Raw genomic sequence first — 15065 nt, 5'->3', positions numbered from 1 at the left:
TCCCGCCAACTCGGCCGGTCTCGCGCAACGCTTGAGGGGAGAGGAAGGCTCGCGAGACTCCAAAGAGGCGGGCGGGCTTCCCGGCGCCCCGCCTTCCGACTCGAGGCCCTGGTCGCTCTAGCATAGCCCTTCTGGTTCCATCTCTATGGTGACGGGAGCTGCGGGCGGAAGAGCCTCGAGAGCTCGGCGCACGTTCGAGCGGGAGGGGGCGGGGCCGACGGGGAAGAGGCGTGGCTTGCTCCCCCAGCAACCCAGGGTTGTGGAGACCGTTGCTAGGCGCCGGGATGCTGCGCGTCCTACCTGGTTCCCGGCGCGGAGCATCTTCTTTCGTCCTCCCTGCTGCGGCCGGCCATGCACTCTCGGGCCGAGGGGGCCGCGCTGGAGCGGAGGCGCTACCGGGAGCTGCAGAGGCAAAGCCGGATCTTTGATGCCCGCGTCAGGACCATCGGGGTAGGCGGCTCTGTAATTCTTCAGATTTCCTGACTGAAATTTAAATTTAAATTTAATCCGTTGGCGCGGAGTAGTATTATTTCAACGCCAGCTGCGTGACCTCACGCAACAGTTTTGTGTGAACCGCCCAGAGCCCCCCATTGGGGGGAGATGGGCGGGGAGAAATTTAATAAATAAATAAATAATAAATAAAGTTTCATTCCTCCCATTTTATTTGCAAAATGAGAAAGGAAGAAAGTTTCCCTTCGCAAAAACATACCACACCCACGTAATAATTCAGACTAATTTTACATAAATATACAGTTTTTTTATTTTTTATTTTCATTATTATTTTTTAAAATTTATTTATTAAACAAGCCTTTGGGCACTCCTGATCAAGCTGTTGGTTTCAAGGAATTCCTAAACGAATAGAACCAAATGCAAAGTTAAACACGACATTCATCTGAAAATTTGAATGCATGCTTAGGCGCAAATACACAATTTGACCAGGGACACCTAAAATTTTGGCATACAATTGTGTATTAATCATACGTTCTCTAAAAATATTATGAAATCTGTTTACATAATTTTATATGGAAAAAAATTGTAAATGTACTCTAACTTTGAAATAGTCCTCCAACTTGGCAGTAAAATACTTATTCAGTATAGACAGAAAAGCAGTGTCATGCATGCCTATTTGCGGCCACAATTAATTCCTGTTTACATTTTCTATCAAATAATGGTTTAGTGTTTTGATAGATTGTCACTGAATGAAATTTATATTTCCTGTAAGTAATATGAACGTTTTCTTATTTATTCATTCATTCATTTATTCATGTATTTATTGAGTTTCTAAGACAGTTTATCATCAGACAAATGTTCTTTTGTGAGTCTGTGAAGCATTGCCATAATGGGCTCATTAGCATAAGAGATAAACACAGTTACCGTAAGATTATGTGGAAAACAAAAACTAGTATCAAATTAAAATCTGGTAGAGGAAAAAGATCTACTGTATGTGTATTGTTGATTTGGGATACATTACAATTATGAAGATAACATTGATTTAATTTTAGTCAATTATCAGATGAATTTATTATTGTACTTGTGAGTGGTCTAATGTTATTATTTATGTAAATGACTATTCAAGTTGATGTATGGGTTATGTGACCATGGTTTACTGAATGAATCCAATTGTCTGGGGTTATATAATACACAGAATTATGAACTAACCACATTGGTTTTTCCATAAGTAACCCAACCACATGTGACATATGAAACCACCCTCATTAAATTATGTCTATTAGAACATCCGTACAATATACTTGTCAACCCTTGAAGGTTTGAAAAAGAATTGTGAGGCTGGACTGTGTTGATACTTCTTTAGCAAAGTTTTTCCTTTATAAGTTAAGATTCTAATAACTATTTCCATCAGAGTTATTAACTATCTGGCATGTTAACTTAACTGGCCCATAGTTTCCTTGCATTACATTGACTATTTTCCATTCCTTAAAATACAAAAGCCAATCTTGGAGATATAGGACATAATTTAATTAAAAATTCAATAGTTTTGTATTTGAGAGTTTTAAAATTCTGTTTAATGGATACAGTGTAATTCTAGTGATTTATTTAGTTTTAATTTATCAGTAAAGACTAGATTATTTTGTTATCTTTATTTGTCTCAGCTTTTCACTTCCTGAAAATACCAGTTAAAGCCCAGATTCTTTTGGGAAGTTTCTTCTGGATTTATTTTCCTTGGCATGAAATGTGAACCAGGTTTCTCTTCCTGTCTACTACAGGTTGACAAGGAAGCTTTGGACACCCAGGTCAAAGACGGAAAGATCCGAGAAGCAGTTCAGAGGGCCCGTAATGACTCAATTGGTATATCATACATCTATCATTTTTTAGCAATCATTTGTCAAATGGCTATCAACCTGAGTTCTCTTTCAGCCCTTCCGCACAGTACTTTGATCTCAGTCCTACATCTGCATCCTTTCCCATCGTTCACATGAGATTCTCCTTGGGCACGCAAGTTAGTTGCAAATCATAAGATGTGTGAACTCTGCAAAGTTTGGGGGTGGACAACGTGGTGAGAACTTCCACCACATCCTGTCTCCCATCTCTTGGCACTCCCCTTTTTCCAGAACATCTCAGTATATTCATCCCAGTCTCTAGGTCAGTGTTTCTCAACCTCAGCAGCTTTAAGATGTGTGGAGTTCAACTCCCAGAATTCCCCAGCCAGCCTTGCTGGCTGGGGAATTCTGGGAGTTGAAGTCCATACATCTTAAAGTTGCTGAGGTTGAGAAACACTGCTTCAAGGGCTCTTTGTACTCAGCTCAGCTCAGTTTTAGTTTTCTTTTTTCCTCAGCACAAACTAACCTAAAGCTACAAGACAGGAATGTAGATGGCTGAATCATTAGCTTTTCTGTGCTTAATGGAGCTGCAATCACAGGCCATTGTGAGATATGGGGAATGTTTATTGACACTGATTGTCCCTCTAAGGAAGAGCCCTTGTGCCATCTTTTTTTAAAGGCATATTTTCCAAATAACTACGAATTTTGTCCCATAGAGATGAAGTGCACGAATGTATAACTTGAATAGGTCAAACACAGCGCTAATCTTATTTGGATCAGAGCAACTAACCTGTAGCGCAATTTAACTTCACAAAAACATATTTCTTTAAGGATTAGAATCAGATCCTCTTTTTTTTCCCCTCTCAAAATAGCTGCAGAAATGAAACAAAACGATAAGATCCTCTGTATGTTAGATCAACGACAGAAAAAAGATACTCAGATTCTCAACAAAGCTATCAACGAATTTCGTCAAACTTATCAGAAGCCAGAAACACGGCGGGAATTTGACCTGTCTGACCCACAAGGGCCGCAGAAAGACAGCGCTGCTCGCCTTGCTGACAGTGACCCTCGCTGCACCATATCCAGCTTGCAGAAGTTCATGGGAGAAGATTTAAACAGCAAGAACAGGTGGAGGTTCCAGCAAGAGCAAACAAGAGAATGGCTTTTTCAGCAAGGAAAGGAGAAGCAGAATGCGCTGACAGACAAAAAATGTGCAGGTAATGACTGAATCCGGAATAGAGAGTTAGTTTTTGACAGCTGCCACCGGGAACATGTTGAAGAAAGTACAGCTGGTACAAAATGCCAGGCCTCAGTTGTTCACTCATGCAAGGGTATGCACAATTATGTAGATCAGGGTTTCTCAGCCTTAGCAACTTGAAGATGTATGGACTTCAACTCCCAGAATTCCCCAGCCAGAAAGTTCCCAAGGCTGAGAAACACCAATGCCAATTATATGATCCCTTTGAAAAATTGGCACTGGCTGCTTTGCAGGCCCAGAGTAATGTGTTGGTACTGACTTTAAAATCCTTAATGACTCAGCGCCTGACTATATAAGAAGCTGTTCTTCCACTATACATCTGTTGGGTTGCTGAAATTGGTAGAAGGAAGACCCCATCTTCCATATTTGCCAGGCAAGGATATATTAAATTTATTGACTTGACTTGACTTGACTTGTATGGCCACCCATCTCACCTTAGTGACCCTGGCTGGCTCACCACAGTTAAAAACAATCCAATAAAAACAAGTTAAAAACCAATATACAAACATATAAAATCATCAATACCCACCTGAAAACAAAAATAGCCATGGTCAATGGCCAAAATCGTGGACATAACATCCTTGTGTCAAGCTCAAATTCAAATAAAACAAAAAATATTAGGTATTAACCACCATCTTCTCTATTGGCCTTCATAGAAAACTGTGAGAACTAAAAACTTAGAATCTGTCTCTTTGGTAAATGGATCAAACCCTTGGAGAATTGAGGAGGGCCAGAAGCTGAGTCTGAGAACTTGGGCAGAAGACCAAAGATTTTGGGGGCAGTGATTATGATATTAGTGATATTTGGGGCAGTGATATGGCATTTTTACACATGACTGATTTGTTTTGATATGTAGGTGATCTCTATGACCAACACAGAATGGCGCTTGATCAAAAGGCCATGGATCTCCAAAGAACAGATGAGGAAACCAGGCGAGCAATTTGTATCACTACTACAGAATTCAATAAAGCCCTGGTAAAGCAAAATGGACTATTATTAATTATATATAGTACTTTCTAAGAGTACCACATATAGTAATTATTAAAGCAAATTTCCAGTAATGATGGTGTTCAAAGTAGTTTTTTAGTGTTCTCAGTAGTTTAGGATATTTATTCTTATATCAGCCAAAATAAGTTATTACGGATATTTACACTCCAGCGTCTTTACACATTTTTATTTACATTTTTATTTACACTTCAGTTTAAAAGTAAGTCTGACGATTTACTGTTGTCAGTTATCACTGCATCTGCTCAGGAGTCTGTGTGGATACTGAGTTGGCTGAGACCAAGAAAATGAAATGCCTCTCTTCTTTCACTGGGTGAATTTGGCAAGTCATGGGAGGGTCTACGGGAGCATGACATCACTAAGCAAAGGACACAAATTACATAATGAGGTGCATGTTGTCACTGTAGCTGCAAAGCGATGCTCAGGAATCTAATTCTGTTCTTATGTGATTATCGTGACGCTATAATGTCAATAATAATCACAATAGGTGCTCCTTTCCGATTAAGACCGAGCCCCCTTCTCCTAAATGCAGGAAGGAAGCTGGACTCTGTTGTGTCTCTGCATATTTTAGACACCTCCAAACAGAGGATTGAGAGTCACTCGTGGAACTGAAGTCATAATCCTTGCTTGTTCTGGCTTGGTGTAATGTCTGAACCTAACCCTTGCAGTTGGGTTCATGGTTTGGCGGGAGGTGTGAATCCACCACCGAGAGGACAAGGGATGTCACCCAGATCAGGATGTCAATATAAATTATACTTTGAGTCATGTGTGTGATGACATCACTAATTTGTGGCCTGGAGCGATGAAGCTGATCACTGGTTAGTAGCTGTGATAACTAGGTATAATCTCCATCTGTAACAGCAGCGGATTAGGAGTGCAAGGCAAAAGATTTGTTCTGTGGGTTAATTTTCCAGGAGCTTCTTACCAACCATTCTGGGAGACTGAGTTCTGTATTGTTTCAGTGAAACTGAGTGGGCTAATTATTGTTCTTATTAGCGCTTCAGTAGTAGAAGCAGAGTTGGCAAGAAGGTACATAATTTTGAACCTTGAATAAAACCAGCTAATTGTATATCTCTGTGGCAGGGTGGTTAACTAGAAGCAGAAGAGCAAGATTTGGTTTCCCCAAATAATTGCTTCCTAAGGACTCCTCTACTAAGCTAGATTTCAAGCTTGATTAAAGAAGGGATGGGGTGGGCAGGCCTGAGTAGTGCTAATGGGATTGGTTTCGGTGTCAAAGGGCATTTTTAGGCCCTTGATGATGTTGTGGGGAGGGGAGGAACATCTGTGGAGAATGGGGGTAAAAAAAATCACATCTACCTTACGGAGAAACCATCTGAACCCAGACCGTAGGAGAACTTGCAGTTAAGGAAGGGAGTCTAAACCAGAATATATAGCAATGGCTTGTTATGAAGGATAGTCTTCCAACCATGCTCCAGCATATCATCTCACATATGGTTCAATAGCACTCTAAATAATAATTCTCCTTCTCCTTTGGAAAAAAGCAGGCTGGGGTAATGCTGGTGGTGAAGATGGTAGAATGGAGCTGGGGAGCTCCTAGGTCATCCTCAGCCATGAAAACTCACTGGATGACTTTGGGCACGAGTCTCTCTCTCTCTCTCTCGGATTAATGTAGTTTGCAGGATTGTTGACAAGATAAAATGGGGGGGCGGGGTGTCGTATGTAAGTTGCCACTGTGGTTAAGATGTTGGATGAGGGCTGGGGAGACCCTGGTGCTGATCCTCCCTCAACCACAGAAGCTTCCTAGGAAGTGAGTTGCCGTACAGTGCTGCAGAAAAGGTGGGGTTTAGTTCTAACAAATAAATAACAAAAGAATCATAGGGGGGGTTGGGGCCTTTGGAGAGGCGCCGATCTAGATCCTTCTGAAGGGCTGGAGCAGGCACATCTCATGCTGTGGCTGCAGAGATCAAAAAGGAGGGGGAAATTATAAACTACCCTTGCTGTGGTTGGTGCATCATTTGCGGCAGGTTTGCTGGGAAGGGGCTTAACCGCGATTAGCGCTAAGCAGTTCCTGACAGGTTTGCAAATTGCATCCGAAGCTGAGTTCCCCAGCGGGCGACGACATCGTGAGATTTGTTTGGGTTTGGCTTGGTGCATTCCCTCGCCAAAAGTCTTGGGCGCCCTCCAAATTGTAACTTTTAATGTGTCTGAATGAGAGAAGGGTTTAAAATGTGGAGAGTGACGTTAGCTGCATTTAATTTCGTTTAAAGTTGAGTTCAAACCATGGACGCATCTATGCCAGTATCTTGGCAGCAAGATGAAAGAAATTTGCCATAACCTTCTGCTGCAGTGCCGTTTTCCAGCTTCCCAGTCTAGTTTATGCCCTGGAATTGCGGCTGTGGTGTGAATCCAGCTGCCGTGGTTGTGACCCAGCACTCATGGGTTAGCATTATGTGTGAACTCGGCCTTTCGGGTTTATTCCACAGTGGTTGAACCCACGTCTAAGCACGATGTGTGAACTCATGCTCACAGATCATTTTTTTCATTTTGGAAAGTATCTTTATTATTATTATGGTTGGTCGCATAGTCGGCCAGATGTTTAGACTGGATCTGGCATTTTGATCCACCCATTGAGTCCTTCCCAAGAACTGGGGAAAGGCAGATGTTGGTTGATGGAGTTAGAGGTGTTGCCCCAGGATGTAAGCTGTTCCAGGTAAAGCTGCGTTTTGCAATTGACTTACTACTACTACTACTACTACTACTACTACTACTTCTACTACTACTACTACTACTACTACTATTATTATTATTATTATTATTATTATTATTCCATTCAATCATGTCTGATTCCCAGAGACTGCCTGGACAAGTCGGTCCCTGTAGTTTTCCTGGCAAGGTTTTTTGGGAGTGGTTTGCCATTGCCTCCTTCCTAGGGCTAAGAGAGAGTGACTGGCCCAAGGTCCCACAGCTGGCTTTGTGCCCAAGGCAGGGCTAGAACTCGCTGTCTCCCGGTTTCTAGCCTGATGCCTTTAACCACCACACCAGACTGGCTCTCAATCTTTATTATACCTCGTGTTAATTGACAAGACTAACAAAAATGGACGTGTCGGACCTTTCTTGTAAGAACCCAAGATAGGTGTGTGGTTAAAGCAGACATGTTTGCCTTCTTTCTGTGTTCTTTTATGTCAGGGAAGGAAAAATTTAGTGACTATGTTCTGGTATACTATTGCCAATAAAGTGTTTTATTACAAATATCTAAATTGCAGACTTGATTTGCCACAGCTCATAATTTAAGTTATGATGAAGAAATCTCTTTTTGGATGAAACAGACTTCAGTTACGAAATGTTTTCAGAACTGTTCCAGGACCGAACCGCCCCAATTCTTAACTAGTCATTCAAAAAACAAAGCTATCAAATACAGAAATATTGCATTTTTCCATTTTTTTCCCTTCTTAGAAACCGTCTGGTTTTTTGTTCCTGGAATAAAACTTGAGAACTTTTAGGGCTGGACTGTTGGGAAGTGACCACTTTTTAATATGTATGTTTGGGATTGTATCTTCTCGGCTGTGGAAAAATTTCTATTCCAAAGGACTTTTGCCTAGAAACTGACTTAGATTTTTGGTAATGGTTCCAGACAGGACCATCACCGATGTCTGATATTTGATTTGTTTCTGCTTTGAAATTGTGATTAAATTAGCACGTTTATTCTGGCCCCGCTTGGGGAATTCCTCCCATAAATAATGGGGTGTAATGAAGCAAACACCTCTCTCTTCCTTGTGAACTAGAAGAGGCTGACAGACACCCCTTGCAGGGACATTTGCAGGAGGGTCCAAAAGATCGAGATGGTGCCCGTGACCGTGTGGTTTTTACATGTGTCCGTGCAAAACATGGAGCAAAGGGGTGTGGCTTTGATCATGTGGTCATAGCTGCCCGCTTGACTTCTTTGACACACACCTAGACAGGGGCCTCCGATGGGTTCATTCCTCGGTTGAAACTCATGGGAATTCATGTCCTCCCATTTATTTGTCTTCAGCTTAGGGCAGTGTTTCTCAACCTCGGCAACTTGAAGATGTGTGGACTTCAACTCCCAGAATTCCCCAGCCAGCCATGGGAATTCTGGGAGTTGAAACCCACACATCTAATTCTGGGAAGTTGAAATCCACACATCCTAAAAGTTGCTCAGGTTGAGAAACGCTGCTCTGGAGGAAAACATCTTTGCCCGGCATACAGTAGACTTAGAGCAGAGTTCCTAAACTAGGGCAATGACCTCCAAGGGGGGAATTTGGGCACATCCTGGGGGTAATGGAGTAATTTGTAATTGGTTGTTTGTGAATTGAGGATCCAGTTTGGGGCTGCCACTGCTGAGACACTTGTGTAAGAGTCTGTTTTGGGGGTGGGCGGGATGACATTATTCGAGACCAGGAAAAGGGGTTAATTGGGTCAAACAGTTGAAGAACATAGAATTGTGTGTTTTGTCACAAGCAAGACTTCTTAAGTGCTTAACCCCCACCTCCAAACTTTTCCTTCGTTCTCTTCTGTCTCTTTTTAAGTTGGCATAAACGAGTGGGTGAGGTCAAGCCGATTGTTGGCAGATCTTGGTGGGGGGACTCTGATTTCTGTTCAGTTTGCAACAGGGACCAGGCACGGGTGCCCACTCAGAAGCTGGCGGGACCTGTTGGCTTAGTCTTGGCTCAGAAGCCCAGGTCTGTAGGCTAGACTGGGAAATGAAGTCAGCAGGAGTTGAGCTCAGCTCAGAGACTTGACTTTAGCTTGTTCTACCAGCCAAAACTTCACTACTTTGCAGGCAGGGAAAAGAATAAGGTTAAGTAAACAGTATGTCTAATCCAGGGCAGAACTGATAAGAACATTTGGCCTAGGAAGAGCTGAGAGTTCCAAATCTGTCCTGCCCGCCCAAATGTCTCCAGTCTTTATGTCCCACCAAAAAAAGCTACAAAGCATAATTGTTGAATTTGATTAAGTGCTTGCCATCTGGTGAGGACCAAACCATTGCTGACTTTGTCAACATTTTTTCTCATTATTATTTTTTGTTAAGGCTGCTGAATCCGAGCGTAGGAGAAGACTCGAAAAACAGCAAGAAGAAGAAGCAAAAGAAAGGGAGATTTTGAACCAGCTTCAGGGGGATCTGCTGACCGAAAACCCACAGCAAGCTGTCTGCTCCTTTGGGCCGAATCGCGTCATCACGGATCGGTGGAAGGGGATGAGCCAGGATCAGCTGAAGGAAATCCGTGATATTCAGCTGCAACAAGTGCTGGAGAAGCTGGTATTCCCTTTAAAGAGACACTGTTCTGGAATTACAACCAGGGTGGGGTCAGAAAAGTCAAGATGGGGGCAGCAACCGTGCGAACAAAGCTCCACCTGTTTTTCAGATGCATCAGGTGTGCCACACACATAAAACACAGGTGGGGCTTTGATTGCACTGTTGTGACCCATCCTGACATTTTTGACCACCCCCTGCAGACAGCCCTGTTTTCATTCATTCATTCATTCATTCATTCATTCATTCATTCATTCATTCATTCATTCACCTTCCTTCACCATGGCCACGTTGGCAGGGGCTGTTGGAAGTTGTAGTAGTTCAACACCTGGAGGATCAGAGGCCCTGTTTCAACGGATGGAAAAAGAAAGCAAGCCTAAACTTACCATTTTTGTACATCAGGATTCCAGGTAGGCTTAATTTCCCCGACTCCTTCAATTCCAGAAGGTCCTCGGGAAGACCCAGAGACATTAGCAGCCAGTCCGTTGAAAGCTATCAGCCACTTATTCAAGCACCGAAGGATGGAGGGGGGCAGATGGGCGTCCTTGCTGGCCGTGGGCCATAAAGCCAACTGAACCTTCTGATTTTCGTGCAGAGGTTGGACAAGGAGGAACGCCAGAGAAACGCGGAATGGGACCGAAAGCGGGTGCAGGAGGCCAGAGCTGAATTGCTCTATGAACGTCACCAGCAACGGGAGAATCGGGGCCTGCGGAGAGCGTTAGATAATTTTAACGCCCAGCTGTCCCGGGAGCAGAAAAACAAGTAAGGCGCTTTCAGGGTGCCCGCTTTGTTTTAGCTCAGGGCGAGCCCAGAAACTCACTAGGGCAAGCTAGCGGGGCTTGGCGGCATCAGCGTCTGCTTCTGGCAAGCAAGCATGATGCCTTTAGAGCGGTGTTGCTCAAGCTTGGCAACTTGAAGTTGTGTGGACTTCAACTCCCAGAATTCCCCAGCCAGCCATGCTGGCTGGGGAATTCTGGGAGTTGAAGTCCACACATCTTCAAGCTGCCAAGGTTGAGAAACACTGCTCTGGATGGTTTAGGCTTGGTAGCTCTTGACCAGTGGAGCAGCAGAATGATCTGCCCACCATTATTTCATACTCAGTGGCTTTCCAGCTGTCCAGCCAATCCTTCCCTGACCCCTGAGGACCGAGCGTGATGTGCTTGGCTTGGACTTGTTAGGATCTGAAAGGCTCAGTCCAAATGAAATTCTGCTGAGAATATCCACTTGTTGGAACCAAGCAGCGGTGTCCTTGGGAAGAGGGGGAGAAAATGGTGGTCATGACAGAGTGATGGAAGCCCGCTGCCACGTCCGCCTTCTTGCCTTTTCTGACCACCCCCAGCAGACGCCACCAGTGTCAAGCTCTTGCAAAAGGACATTTGCAGCCTTTGCAGGTCTGTAAAGCAAAGAAGAACTTCCCTTCTTCTTTGGTGCCTCCAAGTCAGCCTTGACTCCTGGCAGTTGTCTGGACAAGTCCCTGCAGTTTTCTTGGCGAGGTTTTCAGAAGGGGGTTGCCATTGCCCTTTCCTAGGGCTGGGAGAGAGTGACTGGCCCAAGGTCACCCAGCAGGCTTTGTGCCTAAGGCAGGACTAGAACTCAGTCTGGAGGTTTCTATCGCAGTGCCTTAACCACTGCACCAAACTGGCTCTCTAACTTGCCTTAACTCATCTGAAAAAAGGTTTAGAATTGATTTATTGCTGATTCCTGGAAAAAGAAATCTCACATTTAGAGACTTTAACCATTAATATGTATCAACTAACTATGTTTTCTTTTTCAGGCAAGCATATATTAATGAAGAAGTATATACAAATTTTCCTTCTGGCCAATATTACACACAGTTTAACACGATTAGCCGGTGATGTCGGGGCTGATACCCACTGTCAAATAGGTGTGAAGATGATACGTTTGTAAAAATATTTCTATTTTCTTCACATATATAATAAAGAAAACATAAAGTTACTGATGTTTTTCTTGGCCTGTAGAAATTGCAAGTATGGGGTGGCCAATTCAAAGAATGTTTGATTGATGAAAAGGAATGAACAATTCAACAAAATGATGCAGATTGTAAGTTACAGTTACACAGTGCAAATTGCTGCTCTGTACTATAACAACATCTGAAAAATTTCTTACTATTGCAGGTAGTCCTTGTTTAGCAACTGCCTCATTTAGCGACCCTTCACGTTACAACAGTGATGAAAAAGTAACTTTGCAACCAGTCCTCACATCTGCAACCTTTGCAGGTCTGTAAAGCAAAGGAAAACTGAAGCGAGATCATAAGCATAGTGGTGGTTTCACTCAGCAACCGCTTCGCTTAACGACCAGTTGCCAGTCCCAATTGTGGTTGCTAAACGAGGACTACCTGTAGGTAAATGAGATGGTTTAAGGAGTTTGCAGTACTTATATACATCAACATATTTTTAACATTATACATAATACTTGTTACAGTGCAGCTGGTGATCGGAATGCAAGTTACAAGAGACAGGGGAAGTATTTCTTTTTAACTGCATTACATTAATAAGCATCGCAATAAAAAGAAGAAGATAATGGTGGGGAATGCCAGCAAATTATGTTGTGAGGCCAAAAGCTACCAAAAAAAAAGATCTCAAAAATCCTCTTTGCTTGTTTGTCAGAAAAAGGAGTAACTCCAGGGTCTCCCTTCTTATAGCAAACAGAATCAGGGGAGGGTTATATTTCTTTCGCACACTTTCCACTTGCCCAGGAATTAGTTCTCATTTCTCGTCCCTCAGTGGCTCTTGCAATTCTTCATCAAGGTTATCTCCACCTTCCTGTACACCAGTGTTTCTCAGCCTCAGCAGATTTAAGAAGTGTGGACCTCAGCTCCCAGAATTCCCCAGCCTGGTGTCTTTTCTGATGCTTTTGGCTGACATTACGGTGCCCCCCCCCCTCCATTTTCTCTAACCCTATCCAAGATTTGGGGTAGGATGCTTTTGAAAGCCTTTTTTAATTCTCTGATTCTGCTATTTCTCCATGCTACGAAATTGCAAAAAAAATGATGGAGGATCTGTCTGTCTGTCTGTCTATCTCTGATTCTCCAAAGGGCTTCAAACTTCTTTAAGTCAAACTACAAATGTATGTCTTTGCCACAAATATCTATGTTACCTCATCAACCCCCAAAAGTTAGTTTTGTTGGAAAAAAGGAAAATAAAACCATCAGAAAAGTGAAGATGGTATCTGGGATGGTGCGATCCAAGCTCTGCTTGGTTTTTATGGGTGACACATTTCACGGCCACCATCCTGACCTTTTTGACCTTACCCTGCAAATACCCCTATCCGGGCTGAGAAATCTGAATGACCACCAGATGTCAGGAAATAAATATAGACAACTCTTCAATGCTTTGCTTCCGCCTAGCGTTCATCTGGATCTTTGCTGCCCGGATCTGCTACCCCTAACAAAATAGCCAATGCGATTTTTTTTAAAGGCCACCAGATTTTGAAACTCTTCCCCCAAATAAACCTGTTTCTGCTGCCTCCCTAAAAGCAGGCAACAGAACGGGCTGCCTGCAGCCGGTGAAACCTAGTCGTCGTCAAACGTCTACGTCTTTCAAGCACGCGAGAAAAGCCCGGCATACCTTTGCACTGACGTCATCGAAGTTTGCAATTCTCAACTCTGCTCTCCTTTGGGGCAAGTTGAATAAAATAAGATCTGGTTTTCTAAAGCGGCTTCGGTTGAGGTGGACAGAGACTTAGGAAAACAGAAAGTCGTGCCGTGTGGAGGAGTTGCTGTTTACGACCAGGAGGAAGGTCCCCTGGATGGGTTGAACCTGCTGCTTTGTGAAACGCTACCCAGACCATCCTCCTGATGGGAGGAACATGGAATCTGTGGGAATCCGTTGCACTAATCGCTCCAACTACCTGTAGCCTCAAGGGAGGACCAAGTGGTCATTATATCGGATGGATCTGACTTGTTCATTGTGACCAATATCTTTCAGCAGAGCTGTTTGAGCTCCTTGGTCAATCCAGATCAGTGTTTCTCAACCTTGGCAACTTTAAGACGTCTGGACTTCAACTCCCAGAATTCCCCAGCCAGCTATGCCAGCTATGCTGGCTGGGGAATTCTGGGAGTTGAAGTCCAGACGTCTTAAAGTTGCCAAGGTTGAGAAACACTGGATCTTAACTATCTCAACAAAGAAACACGCAGCTAAGCTGCTTTGCAAGACTGGAGAACACAAACGTGGCTCCAGGCCACCCACCACTCTTAGTCTGGCAGATAATGCTTATTCCGGTCTTCCCACATGTCTGGTAGCTAAAACATGTGCATTTTCCCCCTGAACCAAAACTGGAAGGACTCTTCATTCCAGAGTGAGACCACTAAGAATTTCCTGCCCCAATGTTTTCGTGCAAGCGAGGCGTACTTCCTGGAGCGGCAAACCCAGAGCGGTGACTGATGCCGAAAGGTCAGCTGGCCGGATTTCGTGCGGCGAGAGGAATAATTCTGCTGTAATCCCTAACCATTAAGCGTCGGCTGGAGGAAAGAAGAAAGCCAGGGCAGGGGATCCTGCAGAGACCCAGCAGGAAGCCTCTCACAGGAGTTCTCGGGGCCCAGAGAAACTTAAATAATATGCGTTATTAAGTCCTCGTCTCAGCATCAGCAGTGGAAATCAGCGCCGCGTCCATTCCAAACCCTCCGAACAATATCAGCTGCGTTTCTTGGCCCTCGAGCGTGAGCTTTTGTTTGGAGAGGATAGTTGGGAATCAAAAGAGAAACCAAGTGAAACTGAAGCGTTGGAGGCTTTTCCTCCGATGAAAGCCAGCGCTGCAGAGCAACGCGCTAGAAAAGCTTGCAAGAAAGCCCGAGCGAGAATCCGACACGTTGCAAAATGCAGATGGGGCTGCTCCCAGCTGGAAGAGCATTTGGGGCCTCTAAAGAATTTAAGGAGTTTGCTTGACATGCTTGAAGGAGGCAGGGAGAAACCCGGGAGGGTGACTTGCGATGCTGAAAATCCAGGCAAGCTGTCAGCCTCAGTGCTGCTCAACCTTGACAACTTTAAGATGCGTGGACTTCAACTCCCAGAATTCCCCAGCCAGCACAGCTGGCTGGGGAATTCTGGGAGTTGAAGTCCACGCATCTTAAAGTTGTCAAGGTTGAAAGCGCTGCTCTAATTAGTAAGATATACTGAATATTGAATTAAACCTGCAGGGAAAAGCTATCCACACTCCCTTATCAGTAAAGTACCAACATCAGAAGGATTTCCAGCATGCAATCTCCTCCCGTTCGATGCAGATGTTTTTCTTGGTTTTTTGCAATGAGTTCACGTCCTCCCCAACAGTCCGG

The 15065-nt window shown here is 43.9% G+C and overlaps 1 protein-coding gene across 1 annotated transcript; it reads left to right on the top strand.

Moving 5' to 3' along the window:
- Positions 1 to 122: 122 nt before the first annotated feature.
- On the top strand, positions 123 to 11731 carry RIBC2 (RIB43A domain with coiled-coils 2). Its single transcript, XM_007437576.3, has 7 exons — positions 123 to 450; positions 2226 to 2307; positions 3152 to 3496; positions 4394 to 4512; positions 9554 to 9781; positions 10371 to 10537; positions 11550 to 11731. The coding sequence occupies exons 1-7, from the start codon at positions 352 to 354 to the stop codon at positions 11629 to 11631; spliced, it is 1122 nt and encodes a 373-aa protein (XP_007437638.2). The 5' UTR covers positions 123 to 351; the 3' UTR covers positions 11632 to 11731.
- Positions 11732 to 15065: the final 3334 nt, after the last annotated feature.

Source organism: Python bivittatus, unplaced genomic scaffold, assembly GCF_059951505.1.
Source record: "Python bivittatus isolate LINGU-HERP-01145 unplaced genomic scaffold, Pbiv_v1 ctg000010_np1212, whole genome shotgun sequence".
In the NCBI taxonomy this organism is placed as follows: domain Eukaryota; kingdom Metazoa; phylum Chordata; class Lepidosauria; order Squamata; family Pythonidae; genus Python; species Python bivittatus.
Note: the sequence above shows the minus strand (reverse complement) of the source record. Positions and strands in the feature narration are given on the sequence as shown.

Coding starts and splice junctions, on each gene's coding strand:
- RIBC2 (XM_007437576.3), top strand. CDS start 352: ATGCACTCTCGGGCCGAGGGGGCCGCGCTGGAGCGGAGGCGCTACCGG. Junction 2,308..3,151: donor GGCCCGTAATGACTCAATTG/GTATATCATACA, acceptor CTCTCAAAATAG/CTGCAGAAATGAAACAAAAC. Junction 3,497..4,393: donor GACAGACAAAAAATGTGCAG/GTAATGACTGAA, acceptor TTTGATATGTAG/GTGATCTCTATGACCAACAC.